Source organism: Protopterus annectens, chromosome 1.part0 (assembly GCF_019279795.1).
Source record: "Protopterus annectens isolate FY-2018-M chromosome 1.part0, PAN1.0, whole genome shotgun sequence".
In the NCBI taxonomy this organism is placed as follows: Eukaryota; Metazoa; Chordata; order Ceratodontiformes; family Protopteridae; genus Protopterus; species Protopterus annectens.
In genome coordinates this window covers 1,799,138,692-1,799,164,212 of record NC_056725.1, presented here as the reverse complement: position 1 = coordinate 1,799,164,212, position 25,521 = coordinate 1,799,138,692, and the positions used below count along the sequence as shown (strand labels likewise).

At 42.5% G+C, this 25,521-nt stretch overlaps 1 protein-coding gene across 4 annotated transcripts in view; it reads left to right on the top strand.

Annotated features, from left to right (window-relative positions):
* Positions 1-25,521, top strand: part of UTRN (utrophin) — a 4,744,936-nt gene that overhangs the window by 4,320,449 nt on the left and 398,966 nt on the right. For all 4 annotated transcript variants that reach the window (XM_044069601.1, XM_044069592.1, XM_044069610.1 and 1 more), the window contains one exon: positions 9,194-9,360. In XM_044069601.1, coding sequence (XP_043925536.1) covers positions 9,194-9,360 — 167 coding nt within the window. The remainder of the gene's footprint in view (positions 1-9,193; positions 9,361-25,521) is intronic.

The window sequence follows — 25,521 nt, the reverse complement described above, 5'->3', positions numbered from 1 at the left end:
TTTTAAAAGGGGAAAAGGGTTTTTTAAAAAAAATTTTTTTTTTAAAAAAAAAAAAATTTAAAAGTTTTTTTTAAAAAAATTTTTTAAAAAAAATTTTTTTTTTTTAAAAAACTTTAAAAAAATTTTAAAAAAAATTTTTTTAAAAAAAAAAATTTTTATTTTTAAAAAATTTAAAAAAAAAATTTTTTAAAAAAAAAAAATTTTTTTAAAAAAAAATAAAAGGTTTTTCCCCCCCCAGGCAAAAAGGGGGGCCTTTTAAAAAAAAAAAATGTAACACATCTGGGCAAGAAACTGCATGCTTTATACCCCTGACTACCTGATGTCACGGACGAAGAGACAGCAACCGACGCAGGACCCAAGACTTTGTTAATCAGGCCGACTGAGGGCTACTGCAAGCAGATAACCCAAACGGGATGACTGCAACAGTGAATACACTTGAACACCTACATTTATGGTAAGTGTACACTACTGTACTTTTCCACTTCAGACTTTCCCAAGAATGGAGCAGCATAGACTACACATGGTGCTCAACAGGGGTGTTGAATAGGGGTTAGAGTTGTATAGACCAACTGCTTTGCGCATCAGTTGTGGTGTGCAGTATCTTCAAGATAGGAGAACATGGATCACAGACTGTGCAGTGTCAGGGCAGCCCGTTCAGTGGTGCAAAAATCGGCTTTAGGTGATTCATTTGTGTGACAAATGTTACCAAATGGGCATGGGTATTTGCCGGTGATAAGTGGGTTGAGGACCCAGCCTACTCCAACCTACAGTAGTGACCCATGCTAATGGTAGGATAGATGTATGTGCCAGCCTTATGTCCAGTTCCCCAGCTTGGGTTACCTGAGTGAATGTTGGACATAAAACCAATCAACCTGCACATTCCAAACATGAGCAAAGAATTGCTGCACTGAGTTTAGGTTCCCTGAAAGGGTAAAGCTTGAAAGTGGATGACATGATGGTAAGGAGGAGGCTGGACATTTTGTGCATCCAGGAGACAGGATGGAAGAGCAGTGCAGCAAAGCCTCTTGGCTTGGGGTCAGGACAGACTAGAAATGGTGTTGGATTTGTTCTGAGGGAGAGGTTTCAGAAGACTGTGAGGGGATGTCCTCAGTCTCCATTGTAGTAATAGGACAGTATTCATAATCTCAGTCTATGCCTCATAACAGAGTTGTGATAGCAAGGAAAAAGTGCATTCAGGCAGCAGTTGCAGGACCTACTAGATAAAGCAGGACAAGATGAATTGATGTTAATGGGTGACCTGAATGCACATGTCAGGACAGACAGAGCAGATAGCCTTGGTCCCCATGGGAGGGGCACAGGAATACAGGAGAAGAGTCCATTCTAGACTTCTTTCTGGCAAATGGCTTGATAGTAGCCAACACACGGTTCAGAAAGAGTGACAGTCACAAGATCACATGCAAGACTGCAATTCTGGTAGACTTCCTTTTAGTAAGGAAAAGGCACTGGGTTAGAATCAGTGATTGCAAAGCATAAACTTTTGTTGGGCACAATCATTTGCAAGCAGTGGTCAAAGAAGGCTTTAAGGTCATTAGTAACTGGGCACTGGACATGGAAGTTGACTGGAAACACAAGAGTTTAAGGAAAAATTTGAGTCTTTAGCACCTCTGGAAGAAGAGGGTAAAGTAGGTGGAGTTGAAGAATGGGAGTGTCTCAAAACAGCATGTGTGGGTACTATAGAACATATATGTGGCAGAGCCAGGTTTCGAAATAAGGTGCTTAATGAACACTAGTCGTGTAATACAGAAGTCCAGGAAATCATCAAAAAAGGAGGAGTGCAGAAAAAAGTTACATATAGAGAAAATGGACCAGGCTAAAAAAGTGTAATGGTTAGCTAATAAAGAGTCTATGAGAGGAGTTGCAGTAGCAAAGAACAAGGCATCAGAGGCACTGTACCAAGTTCTGGAAAGTGAATTGGTAGATGGGCCAAAGAACTCTGTGAGGCTGCTAGGCAAAGACAGAAAGAAAAAGACGATAGACACCCTTTTGTAAGGGATGCCACTAACAGCCTACTCACTAACCTACTAGAAATTAAAGGCAGATGTAAGAAGAATTTCATCAACTTCTGAATGAAAAAAAATAAAAAACTCCACAGCAGTTACTGCCTCAGACAACAGCTTACAGTAAAAGAAGAGGAGGAGCCCACCCTAGAAGTAAGAACAACACTAAAGAAAATGAAGTCAGGGAAAGCAGCAGGTTCAGATGAGGTCACAGCACATATGTTTGGTGAGATAGGAGAGAAGTTTCTCCTGAGGGCACTCATAGCAGCATAGAGAGAGAGGTGTACCCCAGATGTCTGGAGAATAAGCAGAGTCGGTGTCCAAGAACAAAGGGGAAATCCACGTCCTGCATGAAAGTTCTGTTGAGGATGCTTGATAAATGAGTACACAAAGCAGTAGAAAGTAAAATGGGAGATGAACAGTTTGGATTCAGATAAGGATGCTGCATAACTGATCCATTATTTACACTGAAACAGATAGTTGAGAAGAAGCTAGAGATTAGGAAAGAGTCCAACTTGGACATTTCTTAGACGTGGAGAAAGCATATGACAAGGTCCCATGAAAGCTGGTTTGCATAGTTCTGCAGTGGTTGGAAATGGTAGAATTAGTGCAGGCTTTGTAAAAGGACCCAATGTCTTGAGTACAAACGTGGTTCAATCTCAGAGTTGTTACTGGTGGGAGTGGGTGTGTACTAGGGTGTATCTCTGAAAGCTCTGCTGTTTATACAGGTGATGGACTACATCAGCAAATGAGTAGAAGTGAACAAGTCAAGCAAGTTGCTGTATGCAGACGATGTGGCATTACAGACAGACTCTGAGCAAGAACTTCATTAAAGGGTAGGGGAATGGAATGCAAAATTGAAGGCATGTAGGATGAATCTGAGTACAGATAAGACAGTTGTAATGGTAGAAAATGAGGAAATCGGAAGAAGATGAGAAATAAGATAGAAGGAAAATAGTGGAACAGGTTAAAAGCTTCAAGTATATGGGAGGTCTGATTGACGAGAAGGGAAGTCTGAATGAGAAATTAACTGTTGCAGCCAACTGACACACACTGTCAGGGTTAGTGTATGACAGAAGAATGCTAAAGAAGCTGAAAAGTAAGGTGTACAAAACGATAGTGAAACTATTACTTCTGTATGGTACAGAAACCTGGGCACTGAAGTCATTGCAATTGAGGAAGCTAAATGTGATGGAGATGAAGTGCCTGAAACTGGTGGTGGGATGCATCCATGAAACAGACAAAGAAGTAAAGACATCAGAAGAGAAGCCAAAGCAGCTCCAATTGCAGTTAAGGTGAAATAGAACAGATTACAGTGGTTTGGGCACATGTACAGAAAAACAGAAGACCATCTAGTGAAGATAATTTGGGACACGCCAAATGAAGGCAAGAAGTAATGAAGAAGTCCAGAAAAAGAGACAGATGGCTTGTGTGAGAGAGGACCTGTGACAGTCAGGCATGACTGTCGAAGAAGGTAGGGGAGTGGCATTGAATCCAGAGCGATTACAATTGAGACAACAAACTGACTCCATGTAGAAAATGGGGAAAAGGGAGTAATGACATACTACAGTTACACTTGTTTTCATGTGGCAAAGGAAACTATGTAATCTGATTAACCTGGCTTGTGTGCTGCAGTGATCAGCTGAAATGATTATATGTTTGGAAATGTTTTGTCTTAAGTCTTGGTCTTTGCTTGGGGCACCTCTATGAAGGTTTCATTTTGCTGTTCTGCCTAATTTTTCGAACTTTAATTAAAGGCCAGTATTCCTTTACTAAGACAGCCCAGGGTATGTATTTAGACACAGCCTGCGGGTCAAGTATTTCGATTCAAAGTTTGTCTTAAACTAACTGCTCTTTTATATTCTCTATACACTGGTTTGATATCTGCATATTTACTCTGTTTTAGCAGTACTCATTGCTTAAATAAGGCCTTATTTGTTCATGTTTAAGCTTTTGTGGCTGTTTTTCATATATGTAATGGTGCTATTTGTTATGTAAGAAAAGTTATTTAGCACTGTAGGTTTACAAACTTTGGCCTCTCTCCAGTAAGCTAGATCACCGGTCAAAGATATTTGCCTAATCAAGAGTAATGTAGAATCGTTTCAGTACTACCATGCTTGGAAGAAAGTTGTGGAGATTTGGAATTTGGAGACATCTGCCAGCCATCCCTGTGAATAGTATGAGTGAGAAAATTATTTGTTTACAAATCAGTTACCCTGAGTAAAGGACACTGTTGGTTCACAGAGAGAGATTAGTGAGTAAAGGGCATGGAGAGCTAGGCTGAGCACTGTTAAGTGGTCAGTGTGCAGCTTTAGTGTGGGTCTGGATGTTAAATGCCCATAACCAGGGCAACAGTCTTTATGCTTTTGGGGTCAGATTGCATTTGGTGAATTGATTATTAAATTAGACTAGTTTGATTCAAGTGACCATCATCTGGTAGCCATCTGATCTATTTAGGGCAGTAGAATGGATGTAAGGACCATAACCCCTGTCACTTGACGTACCCAGGTAGCAGGCACATTTTGGTTGCAGTGTCAGGTATTCCATAACATTTAGCTTGTCAGTGGTGGGCTTCAAACCCCATTGGTGCCAAGCAATTGCCAAATAGTGTGTAAGGGGAATTCCTTATTTGTGTTGCAAGAATTAAAAAGATGTTTAAGGTGAAAAACTGTCATAAAAAGTTTATGTCATATGCTCTAGCAAAAGTTGTTGATTTTGTCCACTGTGCTGCTTTTTGTCTTAAAATTATGTACAGTGGTTTGCAGTGCTCAGGAAAACATTATAAAGTCCACGTAAGGCATTTGGATTGGTAAGTAATAAGACAGGTACCCTTAATTGGAGAATCGCAGAGATGTTCTTAGAGGTAGGTAAACAGTTAATATGATGCATTCTGATTATCTTATTAGAAAATTCAGCAAAACCTGAGCCCACACTGTAGGGTGGGTTTCAAGACTGCTTTGGCTAGTTTTACTTTAACTTCCAAATACAGGAAAGGTAGCTGTAATGCAGTAGATTGTCAGAATAGCCTTGGCTGTGCAAGATGTTTTGTTTTGGGGCAAAGAAGTGATTGATTTTTGACCAAGCAAACCATATACCAAAGTATTTGATTAAATAATTTCTGAGCTTTCCTTCTCTGGGTACTGAGTTAGTCTCTCTCTAAAGCCAGGTGATGGACTACTACTTTGTGTGTACCAAATAGCATTAATTTTATTTTAGAAAAGTTTACCTTTAGTCTGAATTTATCTAATCTCATACATGCATTCCTAAGATTGGTTGATAGTGACATGATTTTTTTTTTTTTTTGTAATGTCTATGGCCCTTCCAGCTTATCATGTTATCTGCATAGTAATGCAGTGAGCATATCTGGGGCAGATGGATGTTGCATTTAGGAATTATGTAAATCCTATTGGCCCCAATACTGGGCCTCATGAATAGCCCCCTTTTTGACAAGATGGAGAAGGAGTGCTGCAGGTCAAGCACACATTGAATCTTTCGAACCACTCGAGAATGTTTGTAGATTTTTAGTTCGGAAAGGAATGTGGCATGACCTATATATTCAAATAATTTGGTGAGGTACACTTCAGAAAGAAACAAAAACTCGGTGTCAGCAGTTCTGTGCTGGTTCTCTGTCTTTTTCTGGAAACTTGCTGCCAGTTGCTCATCAAGCCATAGGATTCAGGGTGATTCTTTAGTTGAGTAGAAGAGCATTTTCTAGGACCGTGAATTTGGAGAAGAGCAGGGAGCTGCACCAGAAAGCTTCAACATACTTAGAAGACCCTTCCTTTGGCAGCTGAATAATTTTGAATAATGTTTTGCAGTTTCGACAATGCATGTTGAAAGGAAGCTGTTTATTATCTGTTTCAGTGGAGCCACTGTGAAGGTGTCGCATGCCATTATGAATTTAGTATAGTAAACAGACCGTTTGGTTCATGTTGGCTTATGTGGTATGTTGCAGACACTTGTTCATTTTGTAAATAGTGGCACTTTAGTGAAGGAGTGACAAAAATGCACCTTGCCTGCAGATAAAACAAACTGTCAAAATACTTGGTGACCATCTTGGTTTCTGCCAGTACCTGAGCATACTCTTTCTGTTTTGCTGTCCAAGCCATGTTGTTTTTTCCTGCAGAAGTTCGTTAAGTTTCGGTGCAAGGCATTGTGCCTCTTTTTAAGGAAGTTTACTTTTGTTCTTTATGTAGTATTTTTACACTCATTGCTGAAGTTGACAGTAGAGTATGTGGTTCCTGTTGTAGCAGCTTTTGTATTGGTTCTCTGACAGTTCATATATTTTGAATACTTGTCTGATCTCTGGCAGTTTCTGTGGAGCAGGTGTTCCTTTAGTTTTGATCCAGACGGTAGTGAGCAGTGTACTCCACATCTAGCAATACTGCTGTCCTTTTACCAACCTTTAGTTGGTTTGCTTTTTTTTTATATGTTTTGTAACTTGGCCAAGAACACAGTGGACATAGTACGGCAGTCATTGAGGAGTGGGGCAGCTACATTGGTGAAAAGACATTTGCCATGACTTTTGGCAAGTATCTTTGTGTGGGTTGTTTGGTTCATGGAGTGAGGAATTGGCCTTTTGGATATGTTAGTTAAGTTGTAGAAACCACAGTTTAAAAGACAGTCGGAGGAAAGTTACTTAAGTATGGCATCCCACTTGTGATTGAGAAAACCCATAAAAGCTTCTTTATTTCAGTGAAGTTAACAATATTATATGTGCTGTGGTAGCATTTGTTGAATGTATGGAGGTTAGTGGCTGTAGATAAAGCATGTCCATCCCAAGCTACAGCTGGTTGCTTCTTAGGCCTTAACTTTATAGCCAGAAGAGCCACTGTGAAGATCAGCCTGAAATGGTGAGAAAGTAGAAATTTGTTAATTGACATCTTTATCAGTAGTTGTCCCCTTATCAGCTTTTTACCACACCTGTAGCTTTGGAACAGATTATATTGTTTACAGGATATGAATTATTATTGTTAGACTTAAAAACCAAGAGTCAGAGATATAAGGTACATCAGGTTGGTTCTTGTGTATCTTTGTCTCAACTTGACAAAAAGTTATTTCTAATATTGCAGGCATTTTCCTTGACAACATGAATGCCTCTTACGTTTGGTTTGTCTGATCATATCTTCTTAATGTTATGCTCTCAACATGGATGTCAGGATTCACCTCTCAAGCTTTGCTTCATTCTGCGGTCAAGGTTAATTTCTTAACGTCCGTGTCTCAAGCGCATACTTAAGTTGGGTATGATCAAAAGTCATAGGTAATAATCACATCTGGAACATGACAGACTGTTATAGAATTGGTTGCATGACATACAGTTGTAAAAAGTTTTGAAATGTGCATGAATTGTGAACCTGTCTTCAGTATGATGAAGGTACTTTTGTAATCCCATCTCTGTAGCATACAGGGAATTGCTATCACCTTGGTGATGGGTGGTAGTGCCCTGATTTTTTGGCAGGCATGGGCCAGAAAACAGAATTCTCATAACTTGAACATGTTTCTGTATTTTCACCTGAAACTTCACATGCACCACTCGCTCCTGACTGCTTTGATGCACCACTCACTCCTGACTGCTGTGGTATTGCAAGCATACAGCTGCTGCTTTTTTTTTCTAGAAAATGTTTTTTAAAATAGCTCAGGTCTCTGGGAGTACCTTTATAATGATTAATAGCTTTTATAACATAAATGCTGTTTCATATGTGCAATGTGTATGCCCAGGAAGATGAAAGATAACTTACGAAACATTTTTGTGCTTGTTTATAAGATGTGCATTGTCACATAAAATAATGGTTTAAAAAACTGTGTAGTCCAAGTGCTTTAGTTAACCAATAACCAAGGCAATACCAACCAAAGTCGTAGATGGAAAAGAACAAAGGAGTTCTCGCTAGATGGCTTCCACAAGGTTAGTTTATTATTCCACATCAATACAATGAAAATGAATGAAAGCAATTAAGAACTAAGAGCTTTCATCATACTATTCTATGGGACTTCTTCAGAGTACTCAATCAATATAATGCTGGTTTAAATAAAAGCAACCCACCAATCACAGAATCGCTTCATGAATAATTAATTAGTTTAAATACAGCTTAAAAATGTTGTTCTTCTTTCGGCTTTTCCTGGTTAGGGGTCGCCACAGCAGAACTCCGGTCTGCTAATGATTGGCAGTAGATTTTTTTTTATGGTGCCGAGGTGCCAGCTCGACACCCAACCTTCAACGAAGGCACGCCCATTCACGCATGTCTTTCGAACGCCACTCGACCACGGGGAGGACATGCAGACTCCACACAGAAGGCGCTCTAGCCAAGAATCGAACAGGAGAACCTCTTGCTGTGAGGCAACATATAAATTAAGACATTTAACTTGTATAGTAAATAAATAAACTTTAGGTAGTAAAATACTTGGACTTGTGTTGTCCAGAACAATGTTTGATGCAATGCTAAAAAACTGTCGTAAAAACTACAATACAGACATAAAAGTGTATTGGGTGCCTAACAGTAAGTGTAAGTTGTTGGAAATGTACTACGAATTCTTTGTCCACGCCAACCTTATTTTCTTGAAGTAGTAATAGAAGTGAGGCTGTGCTCTCTGGTTGCATCAGACAGTGCAAAATATGATGTCTGCTTGCTGGTATTCTTTTGGCGATTCAAGCTGGAAAGCATTTTTTTTTTATTACAGCAGGAATATTTTAAGTGTCAGAAATCATTTCCTTTTCTTTTCAGCACGTACATAAAGCAGCACAACCCTCACTGTTGGTATAATCCTTGTCCTGCTGGCTTTGGATGAACTTTGCTGTCATCCTTCATTTATTATGTTTCTTATGAACAGTAGAGCTTATGGTGAGTGAAAATAGGTATTGTGTAGGTGATGAATGCAGGGCATGCCTCACAGCTGCTGCTAAGATTAAATGCACTTCTTTGTACTGTTTCATGCTGTTCTTTCAGATATCTTCACTGCCACTTGTTTGTGGAACAGAAGGAACATTTGTAGATGAGTTACCTCTGGAAGCCTTTGTGATAAAGTATTCTTATTTTGTTCTACCTGTGGCATGCTGCACTCAGGTGATAAATGTAATAGAAATATTTCTGCAGTGTGTGCATTGTTTTTAACAAGGTGGATAATAATGCCCTCATTAAAAGCTGAAATATTAATTTGCGTGTTTGTCTTCTACCCTGCAGACCAAGAACAAACCAGAGATCAGTGTGAGGGAGTTCATAGAGTGGATGCATTTGGAACCACAGTCTATGGTATGGTTACCAGTGTTACACCGTGTTGCTGCAGCTGAAACTGCAAAGCATCAGGCCAAGTGCACTATCTGCAAGGAATGCCCAATCGTTGGATTTAGGTATGTAAAAATAAGCTACCTAAGTACAGGAAGGCAGTAAGAATAACGCACTACTCAGCACTCAGAATATCTGTCTCTGAAGTGCAGAGCAGTTTTGTTTGGTCATAGCTGTGTGACTTTGAATCCAGATCTGAATCATGATACCCATCACATGTTGTTGTACCCCTCCCCCCTTTTATTTTTTTATATTCATTAGGAAGTGTTTGCATAGGTATTTTTATACCCGAAGCAGACTTCAAGGAATTTTTCCTCAGGTAGATGGCAGATGTTGAAGGTGTGATGTGAAGAAAGAGGCAAGTGGGAACATATGTTTTGGGAGTGTAATGAGTTGGCAGATTTTAAAAAATTCCCTACAGAGTACTCTTTCAGAAATATTGGGTGAACAGATAGGTGTAACTAAAGAAATTATTCTTTTGTGCTGGGATGCAGAATCCAAATTGCCTAGACATAGTAAGGCCTAAGTTTAATTCTGTTAGCTGTCAAAAAAAAAAAAACTTTTTAGAAAATGGAAATCTAAGTCTAAACCAACTGCATTTCAAGTTTTAAATATTGTTAACTGATATAAAAGACCTGGAAGCTGATCTTTAGAAGACAGACGGAGCAAATTACATAGAAGTGGAAATTGTGGGAACATTACATGCAGAATAATGTTCAGGAGCAAGAGTGAGTTTATGGGAAGTCAGGAATTGGGCAATTTATGTAACATTGGACTGATGATAGTTCTACAAAAAAAAGTGATGCATAATGTATGCAACTCAAAACACATTAATATGGTTTGTTGTTTTATAGTAATGCATGTTTGCCTATGTCTTAAGTGACAATTTAAGAAATGTGTTAAAAAACCTGTGTTGCTTTTATGTACTTGTTGCTATCAAATGGTAATATTTATGTGAAAGTCACCACCAGAACTCTTTTCTGATATTTTCAAGCTACCATTATGGCCTTGCTTGGTACTGTTTCCAAATACTCCTGCGAAGACACTGGTGCATACCTATGCCATAATGGGTGATCACCTCATACCCTTGATCATCATCTTGCAAACCTCCACGACTGTGGTTTCATCAGCAAACTTGATTTGGTTGGACTTGTGCTTAGCATAGCAGTCGTGGGTCAGGATGGTGAATAACAATGGGCTGAGAATTCATCCCTGTGAAACCCCGGTGTTAATTGTGATACACTTCGATGTGTTCTTAGCTGAACACACACCCTCTGGTCTCTCAATCAGGAAGTCCAGGATCCAGTTATATAGATGTTTATTGACTCCTAAATGTGCCAGTTTTTCTATCAACTGCATTGGTACCACCATATTAAATGCAGATTTGAAGTATATAAACAGGTTTGTCATAGCTGTCTTTGCCCTCTAAATGCTCAAGGGAGATGTGTGGTGCTACTGATGTGACATCAGCCTTGCATCAGTTAGCCTGTATGCATACTGCAGAGGGTCAAAATCAGGAAGTAGGCATGATGAAAGGTGCTTTCTGATCAGCCGCTCAAAACATTTAATAACAGTGGATGTTAGAGCGACTGTTCTGTAGTCGTTAGGGCTAGAGGGCGTGCTTTTCTTAGGTAGTGGGATGATGTTAGTTTCCTTGTAGCATAACGAGATGTTAAATATTTCCTTGAGCACTGTGCATAGTTGATCAGCCCAGCCTTTAACACCTTGCCCAGTGTGTTGCCTGGGCAGCAGCCTTCCTGGGGTTCACTCTCCTTAGCTGTCTTCTTACCTCCTCTGTGCTGAGGCTGAATACTGCATCCTTCTCATCAGTGGGTAGTTTTAGTACCAGTCTGTTGTTTATTTCCTCAAATCTACCAAAGAAGATGATCAAACTGTCCAGGAATTCCATGCTTGTCCTCACACTGTGCTGACCTGATTTTGCAGTTAGTGATCTCCTGTATGCCTTGCCATAGTCTCCTTGCATCCTTCATGTCTTCAAAGTGGCTCTATACCTTTCTGCCATACTCCTCCTTAGTCTCCTTTATACCCCTCTTCAGATTACCTCTTGCTACACTTAGGGCTGCTTTGTCCTTGGTCCTGTAAGCCACGTTTCTCTTTTTCAGAAGCTCATATACCTTAGTAGTGAGCCATGGCTTCTGATTAGCTCTAATAGTGATACTCTTTTTACCCCATAAACACAGTTTTCCATCTTGAATACCAAACATCAGAGACGCTGATTCTCCAAATAGAGATTTAAAGCCGACTGATGGCTTCTAAGGGTTTTGGGGACAAAAGATTGGCAAATATCACAGTTCTTGTTGTTGTGACCTGCCCCTAACCAAAATAAACATTGATCGTGCATGTCCTTATGTGGAATTTGTCTTACACAAGTGCACTTTCACTTCCTAGATGACATGCATCTGAAAAAGGTAAGGAAACAAGAAAAAACCCACAAGGCTACATATCTGAATGCAGCCAGCCAGGAACGATTGTCAAAAACAAAATAAACATGTATTTATCAATATTCAGATGCTGATTCACTGTGGCTGCCTCCTTGAACATATCCCAGTTGGTTCTTTCAAAGCAGTCTTGGAGGGCCTCCATAGCCCCCTTGGGCCATACCCTGATTTGTTTCTTTGTGGGTTTCTCTCTAACCATTGCAGATTTGTAAGCTGGCTATAACAAGATGGTATAATGGTCTGATGTCCTGCTGTTCTCATGTTGCAGTATTCTTAACCATAGGGAGTTGCTGCCTACAGCACCGGCCAGTATACAAAAGTCTTGACAGCAGGGATACGTGCGATGTTGCATGTAAGAGCTATAAACTGACACCGGCTGTATCTGTGAAGTCTGCATGTACCCAATTCAGAACTTTTCTGCCACAGTGTGCTTCAGACGTCCGATTGCCAGCTCCAGTAATCCGGCGTTTGTTTGAATTTGGCCATCCGTTTTTTACAATCATTCCTGGCTGGCTGCATTCAGATAAGTACCCTTGTGGGGTTTTTTCTTGTTTCCTTACCTTTTTCAGATGCATGTCATCTAGGAAGGGAAAGTGCACTTGTGTAAGACAAATTCCACATAAGGACACACACGATCAATGTTTATTTTGTTTAGGGGCAGGTCACGACTACAAGTCCTGTGATATTTGCCAATCTTTTGTCCCCAAAACCCTTAGAAAGCAGTCTGTCGGCTTTAAATCTCTATTTGGAGAATCAGCGTCTCTGATGTTTGGTATCCGGGATGGAAGGTGGAGCGGGCACCTCTGACTAGCTGCCAAAGAAGAAGGCTAAGAAAGTTAGGCCCGACATCCAAGCTGTGCCTCGGGTGTCAGGTGAGATTCTTGAGGCGAGTGTCAGCCCATGATCGCTCCAGACTTCGGGTATTTTGCTGTTACTGGGAACCGAAATGGAAGTCGGTACAGCAGATATCCAGAGTACATCCACTGAGGCTTTACAGCCATCAGCTCCTGATGGTGAGGGTGAACCATGGCTCATGGGGACGGAGGGGCCTTCTGCTGCCTTGCCATCCACTCCAGTGTCGACACCCAAGCCTACTACTGCTCCTTTTACTTCCTTAAAAAGAAAACAGAAGGAGAAACACAGGGCTAAAGACGCTACTCCATCTTGGGAGACCTTTTCCCAGTCTCTTTTCAAGGCCTTTCAGGTACTCCAAACCCAGTTTCCCCAGTCAGGCCAACCTCTTGTTTCACAGGAAGAATCAGAGGAAGAGTCTTCCTCCTCAGATGCGTCCCTGACCTATTGTTTCCATGTTGAATCCCCTAAGGATTTTGCTACTCCTGAAGAAGAAGAGTCCCTTACTCCTGATTCCCCTGGAGAAGATTTCTCCTTTTGGATGCTATTTCCCTGCTTAGGCAGCATTGTAAGTGGGAGGTCTCAGATGTTTCTGAGACCAAGAAGAGATGCTTTGAACTCCTGCAGATGGAACAGCCCTCATCATCTGCGGTTCCACCCTTACTTTCAGCATTCCAGGATGCCTTTTTAGCTGCTTCCCAGAGCCCAGAGTCACAGCCTCCTGCTAACAAGAGACCAGACAGATTTTATAAAGTGACTGCAAAGGAGCAGTATCTTTTCAAAAATCCACCAGCAGATCCTGCTGTTATTGTGGTTTCAGCTGACAAGTCTTCAAGGCAGCTACCTTCTTATTCCATTTTTCCCCACTGATAAAGAGAGTAAATTTATGGATAGGTTGGGGAAGAATATATGTACTTTGTCCACCTTGGCCATAAGACCACTTAACTATGTGACTCATAGGGCCAGGTTTGCTCTGGATTCCCTGACCCAAGTCATTTACTCTGCTGTCTGACATGTGTGACTCACCAGCTAAGGCTCAGCTGAGTACCCTTCTGTCCACGGTATCCCAGGTGACAAGACACTCAATTAAGTGCAGTTATGATGCTGCTGAAGCCTCTTCCAAATCAGCTGCTTCTGGTTCTGTCTTAAGGAGGTTTTCATGGTGGAAATTACAACCTTTATCTTTGGATGTCCAAGTTAAATTGTTAGATGCCCCTTTGGATAAATCAACACTTTTTGGAGCTGCCTCTGCAGAGTTACATAAGTCACTGCAGTAAAAAGGAAAAGACTTACAGAATCTGAAACATTTATTGGTTTCACCTGTTCTCAGATTCCGTAGGAACTACCCCCAAAAGCCTAGCTTTGTCAGGAGGCAGTTCACCCATTCTTCTATTGCTCAGTCCAGGGGTCAAAGGCCACCTAGGAAACAGTGTGCTCCTACATGATCTTCCATCTCAACACCTTATTCCTGTCGGAGGCAGCCAGAGCCAGATAGAGCTCCTCTGCAGTGACTCTCTTCCCTTGCCCACCTCCACCCCCTTATCCCTACCCTCCTGGCAGAAAATTACCACAGACAGGTGGATGCTCTCCATCATCGAGAGAGGATACTTTATGACTCGGTGGGCATCTCCACCATTCCAGGAAGTTCCACAACCCCCACCCAGTCAGCTTCCTCTCTTTCCCACTGTCCTGAGCCAACTCCTCTCTCTGGGCACTGTAGAGCAAGTACCCGAGGATCAGTTAGCCAAGGGGTTTTATTCCAGAATGTTTTTGGTTCCAAGAAAAGATGGTTCTTGGAGACACATTCTCGACCTATCATGCCTCACACTCTTCCTCAAGGTGCCTACCTTCAGAATGCTCACATTACAGCACCTTCTTCCTCTTATTCCTCAGCAAGCCTTCATGGCCTCCCTGGATCTGAAGGAGGCATGCCTTCACATCCCTATTCATCCCACTTACAGGAAATTTCCTTGTTTCTCAGTGGGTTCCTCACATTTTCACTTCTCTGCCTTGCCCTTTGGACTCTCCACATCCCCAAGAGTATTCACCAAATGTCTAGCCCAAGTCATTGCATATTGCAGACTACAGGGCATACAAATGTATCCTTACATTAACTATCTCCTGATCCTACACCAAGATTGTCACCCTTTCTCAACACCTGGACTTGGTTTGCAGGATCTTGCAGAATCTAGGTTTCACAGTGAATTGCCTAAAGTCTCACAGGACTCCCTCACAAGATCTTGTTTTCTTGGGGTGCAGGATAAGGACAGACTTGATGTCAGTCTTTGTCCCTGCCCAGAAGGTGGAATTTCTCACCCAATTTTTCTACTCCCTCCTACCACTACCAACCATCTCGGCCAGAGAATTCCTAAGAATCCTGGGATTTATGGCTTCCTTGATTCCCATTCTCCCTCTAGCCAGGATGCACATGACAAAGTTTCAGTGGGTATTGAGAGATTCTTGGAAACAAGTTCATCCCTTGGAAACAAATCTTCCTCTTCTTCCCTACTTAAAAAGGGAACTCACTTGGTGGATCTGAACTATCACCCTCAATCAAGGGGTGCACTTGCAGATTCCTCCACCCAAACAGCATCTTTACAGAGATGCATCAGATCTAGGTTGGGGGCTGTCATTCACAGTACCAACATCCAGCACAAAGTGCAGGCAGAGTAGTCAATTCAAAAAAGAAAGGACCACATTAGTCTGTAAGGATTAAAGGACCTTTTCCTGGCAGTACTGGCCTTTCAAGAGATTTTTCTGCCAGACACATTGACGGTCATCACAGACAACATGACAGTCTTGTGGTACATAAACAGAAAGAACAAGATCCTACCCTCTTTGCAGTCTTGCAGTTCAAATTTGGTCCCTGGCAACAGGACTACAGATTCATTTGCAGGCAGTTTACATTCCATCAGAAGACAATGTGATGGCAGACACCCTGAGCAGGATCTTAACACACCCTCCCACGAATGGATGCTTTACAGGGAGGTGTTTCTGGATCTGGTTCACAGGTGGGGTATTCCTCAGGTAGATCTGTTTGCCTCCTCCCAGAACAGACAGATGCCTATCTTTTGCATAAGGCTTCCCCATCCACAAGCCTGAAAGGTGGACGCTTTCCCCTTTTCAAGGGAGAGAATGCTCCTTTATGCCTTTCCCCATTTCCTCTGATTCTCAAAGTCCTTCTGAAAATACAGAGGGACGAACCAAAAATCATGTTGGTGACTCCCTTCTGGCCAAGACAGCATTAGTTTCCCCTACTTTTCCTTCTAGCCCAGGGCAATCACCACAGGTTACCTCATGGCTTCGACCTACTTACACAAGACAATGGGTCTCTTATTCATCCCCACTTTCTCAACCTCAATCTGACAGTGTGGGTTATAGACCTCTGATCCCCTTCAGGCACCTGTACTCAGAAGACGTACCTAACGATGTTCTTCATATTTCACTGTTGCAGTCATCGCATTTGGGTTAGCCCTGCCAGGGTAGCCCTTGGGCAGCCCGAATACCAGAGACTTAGTATTTCTGTCTCGGTTGCTGTCGCTTGAAGACTGACCTCAGGTCGTCAGTAGTATAAACTAAGGCAGCCGACGCCATTACATCAGTCTTTCTTGCCGTGGAGCCCGAAGCAGAAGCAGTTTGCACGAGTGCCGGTCGGCCGCTACCTGAGTTTCATCTACCGAATTGAAGTTGAAGTCTTCTAAAGCCAAGTATCCCATTGGGAATCCTTTTTTCTTGCACTAACCAAACCCATTGGGAATCCTTTTTTCTTGCACTAACCGATGTCAGAAAAAGTTAATAATTGTCTTGCCTGTGGAAAACAAATACCACACCAAGACTTCCACTCTTACTGAGTCACTTGTTTAGGCCCAGACCACGACGTCCCTCATTGTCGCTTCTGTGCTTTGTTCAACGCCAACACTATCCGTCGTCAGGCCCTTATTGTAGCCAAATATTTTCACTTACAGTCCTTGAATTCTGATATGGCTTTGGTAAGCCATCCGACAGCTGATCTTCCGAAAAAATGTAAAGCTAAAGACAGAGACAGACCGCACAGTTCCAGACCTTCTGACGACGCTTCCGTTAAGCTTGTCGTCAAGTTCTCCGGTACTCAGTGAGGCACTTTTGCAGCCCCTGATGCCAACTTTTGTTAATTAGCAGGCTGCTACCAAGACCCTTTTGGAGTCCGGAGCTGCTGAGCAGGCACTGGCTTTTGAGGAACACCTTCACACTACCGAACGTCGACACACAGTCTTCTTTCGCAACTACCGTTCTTTCTAAAACTACCAAGTTTCTTAGGCCCAGGGTATGAACTACACCCAAGAAACGGACGATCCACTATCAGGCGCCTCCTACCTTGCCTCAGCCTTAAATGCTTAAAATGGCCAAATATCTTATCATGCTAATCAGGGGAAGCCAAGCTACCCCCTCCAAAAGGAAGAGAGATCTGTCCCCTGTAGTTTTGTCTGAACAAGAGTCAGATGAGCAACCTCTCTCCACTTATGAGGATTCTGATGCAGAGGATTCCATTCCTTCAGCCTCTCCCCCAGAGGATTTTTTCCTTTGGGGAAACCCTGCATACCTTAAGGGAGCATTTCCAATGGGAGAGTCAGGACTACCCTCAAGTCTAAAAAGAGACACTGGGAATTCCTAGATCTTCCACAACACCGACCCTTAGGCATCCTCCCAGTCCTGGATATTGTGGAGGATGTTTTCCTCGAATCCAGCTTGACTCCTGACGCCCTTCCACCTGTGCCCAGAAAACCAAACGGGTACTACAGAGTCCCTGACTCACACAACTATCTTTTTAAAAATCCTACAGCTGATCCTGAGGTCATTTCTCAAGGGCCAAAAGGGATTAAAGCAACCTCTGCTAAGAATCCCACCCCCTCAGACAGGGATTCACGAGCATTGGACAGATGGGGTAAAAAAGTATACACTTCAGCTACAATTGCTGTCAGGGCACTAAATTGTCAGTTCCACATGCTGAAATTTCAGCAACATACCTTGGAACTCCTTAAACAGAAAATGTCTTCCTTTCCTGCTTTGGCACAATCTAAAGATTTACAAGATTTAATGCATTCTGCAAGTCAAGTAACTAAACACACCTTGCACTGTGGTTTTGACGCCCTCGAAGCATCTTGCAGGCCAGCAGTCACTGGATCTGTCATTAGAAGGCAAGCATGGCTTAAGGAACAGCCCCTGCTAGACCATGTCATATCTAAATTGTTGGATGCCCCTCTTGTACAAAGATAACTTATTTGGCACTAAGGCAGAAGAGGTCTTAAAGATGGAAGAAAAAGCACAATCAATTCAAACAGTTAAGGAATTCTTGCAGGTCAAGCCCCCTAGGTTCATCAGGCATTGTCCCTCCAAGCACTGGTCCTTTCCTGCTCCCAGTAAACCGGCCCAGCCAAGATCCCGTGGAAGCAGACCCCCCCCAGACAGCAGACTCAGGGAATGCAGAGATCTAAGCAGTGGACTACCTCCACTTCAAAACCAGGGAGTTCTAAGCCACCCCCTTATAGTAAGAAGTCACAGTGACTCACCTCCTCCCTATGCACAACTTCACTTACCCCTAGGAAGAAAACTCTACTTTCACTCAAGCACCTGGACCACCATTACCAAGGACCACTAGGTTCTGAACATGAACAACATCATGTCTCAGGGATACAAATTTCCTTCCACACCCTTCCCCAAAAGGGTTCCCAGATCTACCACTAAATCAGTGGGCAGAGGCTCAAAAGCAAATGCTTTCCCTGCTCACTATAAGGCAGTAGAGCACATTCCTGCAGAACAGATAGGCCAAGGTTTCTACTCCAGACTTTTTCTGGTACCCAGAAAAGGGGGCACCTGGCACCCCATCCTCGATCTATCCATTCTAAACACCTTCCGGGTGATCCCAAAATTCAAAATGCTCACCCTACAGCAACTGCTACCCATGCTCTCCAGGATGCTTGGCTAGCCACCCTAGATCTAAAAGAGGCCTACCTCCACATTCCTATCAGGGAATCATGCAGGAAGTACCTCCGCTTCAGGGCAGGATCTCAACACTTTCAGCTCTCTTTCCCTCCCTTTGGCTTATCTACTGCTCCCAGAGTTTTCACAAAATGTCTGGCTCTGGCCATTGCCTTCTGCAGACAAAGAAATATTCAGATTTACCCATACTTAGCCGACTGCCTTATTCAGGCAGCTAGCCAGGAAAAGCTGTTCAAGCACCTGGCCTTTGTAAAGACCCTACTAACTGCCCTAGGCTATGCAGTCAACCAAAAGAAATCCAAACAGGTGCTCGCACAAAGGATAATTTTCCTGGGAGCAAGTCTGGACACAGCATCCCAGATGGCATACCTCACTCCAGGGAAACAAATTTTCCTGACATGCTACTTCTCTCAGTAGGCCACCAGGCCCCAGCTAACTGCAAGGAAGATCCATCTTGCAGTACTACTCATTCCATATGCCAGACTGCATATGAGGAAACTTCAATGGTACCTAAAGAGCCTCTGGTGCCAACACTGTCAAGACATGGAAACTCTACTACCTATGTTTCCTTGCCTCAGAAAAGATTTTATTTGGTGGGCAGCAGCATGCTCCCACAACAAGGGAATGCCTTCCTCTTCACCCCCTGCCACCCAGACCCTCTCAACAGACTACGCTTGGGGTACCCACTTGGGCGGCAGGTGCATACAGGGCCAATAGAGCCCACAACAAATCCCTCTGTACATCAGTCAAAAAGAGATGATGGCTGTGCAGTACGCCCTGATAGCCTTCAAACCACTTCTCTCCAAGGGCTCTCCTGATCAAAACAGACAACACCCACTGTGATGTAGTACATCAACAAGCAGGGAGGGACTCACTCCTACCCCCTATGCAGGTTGGCCATGACCCTTTGGCACACAGCCTCTGCCATGCAACTATACCTGTTAGTACAATTCCTACCAGGCTCTCTCAACTCTTTGGCAGACCAGTTAAGCAGAAATCTTTTGGACCCACACGAGTGGCAACTCAGCAGAAGTATCTTCACCCTAATAACTCAGAAATGGGGAACCCCGAAGGTCGACCTCTTTGCTTCCCACACCAACCATCAGCTCAGCAAATTCTACACCAGAGAGCATCACTTCATGGCTTGGAAAGTGGATGGCCTGTCCTTTCCCTGGGTCAGTCTGTCGGTCTATGCCTTTCCTCCCCTCCCTCTCATCCCCAGGGTACTACTCAAAATAAGGGAGGAAAAACAAAGAACCATTCTTATAGCTCCAGACTGGCTGCGGTAACACTGGTACCCCCTGTTGCACAGCCTCTCCTTGCTCCCACCCTGGCATCTTCCTCAGATTACAAACCTCCTGACACAGAGGGAAGGGGAATTCATGCATCCCCAATTGCAGACTCTCAATTTGGCAGCTTGGCTTATTCCCTAACCCCAAACCAATCTGCCATATTCAGTAAACAGGTTCCGGATGTTATCCGTGAGGCCAGACATCCTAGCGCCAGAAAGTCTTATGCTGACAAATGGAAAAGATTCTGCAACTAGATCCAGGCTAAGGGAGCCAGTACTGCACAGCTCTCCCTACCTCTCATCCTGGATTACATAGCTGATGTACTACACAGTGGTCTCTCTTTCTCCTCTATAAAAATTCATGCCTCCGCTATTTCTGCTCATTTTCCCACTGAGCAGCCCCTTTTCTCACACCCTTTGATCAAACAGTTCCTAAGAGGGGCTAGCAACTTGAGGCCCCCCAGAAGGGCACCAACACCAACTTGGGACCTTAACTTTGTTTTGGAAAAGCTCACCCTGCCCCCTTTTGAACCAGCTTCTTCTGCAGAGCTAACATTTCTCTCCTGGAAAACAGCATTCCTTCTGGCCATCACTTCAGCCAGAAGAGTGTCTGAGCTGCAAGCACTTATGGCTGTGGAACCCTATATCATCATCCATGCAGACAGGGTATCCCTCAGAACTAACCCATCCTTTATGCCCAGAGTAGTTTCCAGTGTGGCTCTCAACCAATCCTTTCATTTGCCCACCTTTTTTTCCAATCCACAGAACAAGGAGGAAAGGATTCTTCAGTCTCTGGATATGCACAGACACCTCAGATTCTGTCTTGACAGGACTAAAGCCTTCAGAAAGTCTGATCAATTGCTGGTTAGCTTTGCTACAGGGTCAGAAGACAAAACCATCTCCAAACAAACCATTTCAAAATGGGTAGCACATTGCATTAATTTCTGCTACAAACAGCATGGAAAGCCTCCCCCAAGGGGGTCAGGACACACTCCACCAGAGCAACCTCCACCTCTGCAGCTGTCCTCAGAGTAGTCCCCACCAGGGACATCCTGGAGGCTGCCACCTGGACATCTGTTCACACTTTTACCAAGCATTACCATCTGCCTCACTTCTCCAAATCCAGTGCAGATTTTGCCTCTGCAGTCTTGCAGGGCATCCTAGCCAGCTCCTAGTTGCATTGACTGCCTCCACCCTTTTCCTCAGCTTTGGGAATCAACCCAAATGTGATGACTGCAACAGTGAAACACGAAGAACATAGTACAGTTGTGTACACGTACCATAAATGTAGATGTTCGAGTGTATTCACTGTTGCAGTCCAGGTTACCCTCCCTCCATCCCCCTTTTTTCTCTTTCTCCTTTTATTACCATTCTAACTTGTGTTCTCCTTAAAATTACAAGGGACATTTTGGTATTTATTTTTCCACTGGTGGGGTTTCTTCCACCAGAACCTGGCTTACTACTTGGGGGGCTCCTGATAGGTTAGGGCAAGAAAAACTGATGTAATGGCATTGGCTGCCTTACTTTATACTACTGACGACCTGACGTCAGTGTTTGTGACAGCAACTGACGCAGAAATATTAAGTCTCTGGTATTCAGGCCAGCCGAGGGCTACCCTGGTAGGCATAACCCAAATGTGATAACTGCAACAGTGAATACACTCGATCGTATACATTTATGGTAAGTGTACACAACTGTACTTTCTGCAGGAGCCAGAAAACCAAGTACTAGGAGAAATTATTTATTTAAATGGAAAAGATTCTCCCATTGGTGCCTTAAGAGTAAACAGAACCCATCTCAAGCTTCTGTTCCACGGGTCCTTTCCTACCCATGTGAGTTACTGCATTCAGGGTTGACTTATTCTTCAGTAAAAGTGCATCTCTCTGCCATTTCTGCTTCCCTTCCCTTGACTCCACCTCTGGCTTCCAGGTTAGATATCAAGCTGTTTCTGAAAGGGGTCCTTCATATTAGACCTCCTCATAAACCCATTCCTCCACCTTGGGATCTAAACTTTCTGCTGGAAAAACTTGCACTAGCTCCTTTTGAGCCGGCCCATTCTTAGTCTCTTAAAATTCTGTACTTGGAAAAGTCTTGTTAGTGGCTCTTACTTCTGCCAGGTGGTTTTCTGAGATCCAAGCCCTTGTGGGTTCATCTCCCTACCTTGGTTTCCATAAGGATAGGGTTTCTCTAAGAACTAACCCTTCCTTCATACCAAAAGTAGTTAATGGAATATCCTTATACCAGACCATAAATTTGCCTGTTTTCTGTCAGCCACAGAATTCAGAAAGGACTTTGTATTCCTTCCTTTATACCCAAGGTGGTGTCAGTTTTCTTTAAACCAGACCATATACTTGGTTATATTCTTTCCTAATCCTCAAAACAAGGGAGAAAGGATTCTTCATTCTGTGGATATGCCTAGGCATCTGTGTTGCTACTTGGATAGAACCAAGAATGTTAGAACGTCAGACTAACTTCTTGTGGTGTTTGCCAACAGCTTCAAGGGGAGACCAGTTTCTAAACAAACTGTTTCTAAATGGATCTCCCAGTGTGTCTCCTTTTGCTACAAACATCATGGTAAGATGCCTGCTGATGTTGTGAAGACATGTTCCACTACGGCTTCTGCTACTTCTACTGCCTTTCTTGAAGGGGTGGCCACTAATGACATTCTGGAAGCACATACTTGGTCCTCTGTGCATACCTTCACCAAACATTACCTTCTTTCTACCTTTCCAAGTCCAGAGCAGGGTTTGCCACTGCCATTTTGCAGGGCATCCTTACCTCTCCTTAATCCTTCTATCCACCCTCCTTTCAGCATTGGGAATCAACCCACATGTCAAGACTGTAACAGTGAACCACGTAGAGCATAGTACAGTCATGTACACTTACCATAAATGTAGATGTTTGAGTGTATTCAGTGTTGCGGTATTCTTTCCCTCTCTCCTACACCTCTGGCCTATGGGATAGGCTAGGACATTCACCTCCTCAGTCAGGACAGCCCCCTTTCTCCTTCACACTTTTTCTGGAATCCAGGATCCCGGACTTCTAACCTCAGAAATATACTGGGTGGCAAGATGGTACGGAGGTCATGGCACCAGCCAACTTCCTTTATACTGAAACATAGTGACAGTGGATAGAGTATCCGCCTGCTTCGGGAGGGGAAAATATTCTCTGGTAGTTTGGTTGGCCAAGGGCTTCCATGGTGGGAAATCCCTCAAGTCAGGACTGCGATATTGAATACACTCAAACGTCTACATTTATGGTTAAGTTTGCATAGCTGCACTTTTTCACACATGCATTGGTTCAACAATGCCCATATTTATGGGGACATGATAAGATGAAGTATTTAGGTGTATGGGTTAAAAAGGATTCTATAAAAGCAACTAAGAATGTGTGGGAAAAGACTAAAACGATAATACAAAAACCAAGAAGTTGAAATGAGCTTGACTATTGATAATGGATAGTAAGGTACTAGGAGTGAAAATGTTTGTGGTGACTTTAGTGTTACATACATGTCAAGCATATTTTTATCAACCAGAGGAGAAGCTGCTGTTCGTAATTAATAAAGAATTGGAGGAATTTATTTGAGAGTGGAAGATGGCGAGAGTTAAGTGGGATAAATTGTTTTTTCTCCTAGAAAAAGATGGTTTACGAATACTAAATTTGAAGCGATAGTTTTAGAGTTGCACAATTAAGGCTCATATACATTACACAAGCAGAAGGTGGAGCAAAATAATGTTGAAAAAGGGAGGGATAATCCGTGAAGTAAGGAGAAACAAGGATTTTGGATGCAGATTCTTAAGAAGAAGAAGAATCAAGTTACAAACGGTATTCACATTGGAACTCAAAAATTGTGAAGTTTTTTCATTATATCTTACTTATCCCAGCTATTTATATACATTAAAATAAGTTTAGGTGTTTCTTATAAAAATTTTAACATGTGCATTCCACAAAATGGCCAACAGTATGAGTCAAGGGCATCATATGTGCATTTTTACTTGCAGTATATGCATTTTGTTCCCGAGTAATCATCATACACATTTCTCCCAGAACTGTTGTAAGCAATTCAGAAACATTTTGCTCCCCAGCCAAAGAAAGTAGCTCAATTCCAGGTGTTCATAGGGATTGTTATTTTGTAGTCCTATGCTTTGAGCATGGACAGACCTGCCCCACTCTCTTCCTTTGTCAAAGTTAGCTCTGCAGTCCAAGAGCTGTTAGTCTACCTTCCAAAGAACTTGTGCTACTCAACACTTTGTGTAGCAGTAGATTTTTTTTAAATTATCCTGAATGTTTGATATTTGTTGACCAGAAATGTCCAACTGAGCATGAGCTCCTTTTCAGCAGAGGCACAGGGAGAAAAATTCCAATACAGAACACATTAAAGATACAAATAATAATACTTACTGGGCTATACTAGCATTAAAAACAATCTTTGAGCCAAATAAAATAGGTAGGTATCATATGCAGACTAACTGTACAATTATTCACAAACTGTACACTAGGATGCGTAGAGAGTCAGAGAAGATAAGTACAAAGGGAACAGAAGGAAGTTTAAATATAGTGGATATAAGAATAGGTAAAAACAATGTCAGTGATGTAGAAATAAGAGAAGGGATACAAGACAGTGAAGTAGTATAGAACAGTTGTTAGAGAGACCAATGAGAATAAGCGTAGGAGAAGAAAAAGAGTTAAGTTGTGTTGTGTTTTTGCAGAAACATGTCAGGAGTTCAGCCAATGGTCTTCAGAGCCTTTTAGAATTTGTGAGCATTGGATGTCATTCTGATGGACAAGGGTAGTTTGTTCCAAGATTGGGCAGTAGAGTAGCTATACAGATGTTGGCCATTTGTTCTTTTGGGCTTATAGATCCCAAGGATAGTTGGTCAGAGCTCCGAAGGGTCCACGCAGGGGTATATAGAGAGAGAGAGATGAGGGAAGAGAATGTTGGAGAAATGTGCCAGTGTGCTTGCTGTTTTCCTCAAAAGTATTTTACAAGTCACTATAAAAGTATTTTACAAGCACAGTACAAAAAAGTGCAGCTATCTTTTCTTGAATTTTTGTTTAAGCTGAGGCACAAATGCCTTCATACATTTCATTTTCCCACTTCCACTGCATTGCTTACTCCTTGATTTGCTGTTGTATTGCAACTTAATGCTTTAACAAAACCACAGTGTCTGAGCATGTAAAGTCAGTAGTTCTGTGTGTAAGACTGACACTACTCTATAAAACTGTTGCCATTACAAATGCAACTTACAAGTGGATCATTATACAAAATGATGTGGTCAGCTGTTAGGGATGCCATGTTTTTGAATACCTTAAGTGTGAGACATTCTTATTGAAAATTTAGATTGTGCAGGACAGATCATGCCATCATCAAGTGAAAAATAGTAATTTTCATCTCATTCCTCAAATAAAGACTCTCGTGTGCAGTGTTAGATAGTCCTACTACTTGACATGATCAGCAGCTTTCTGTGGCATTTAGAGATGTCTGAACATATTTGTTTTCTTGCAAGATATCAGTACATTTGCCATTTGTCATGCCCTTCCCCCAGACAGAACTGCCTGAATCACTACTGCTCTGTAGAAAGAGAGGTAGGCTGGCAACCCTATCAATTAGGTGCATATTGTTTTTCTTCCTCTGTGCAATAAAAGCA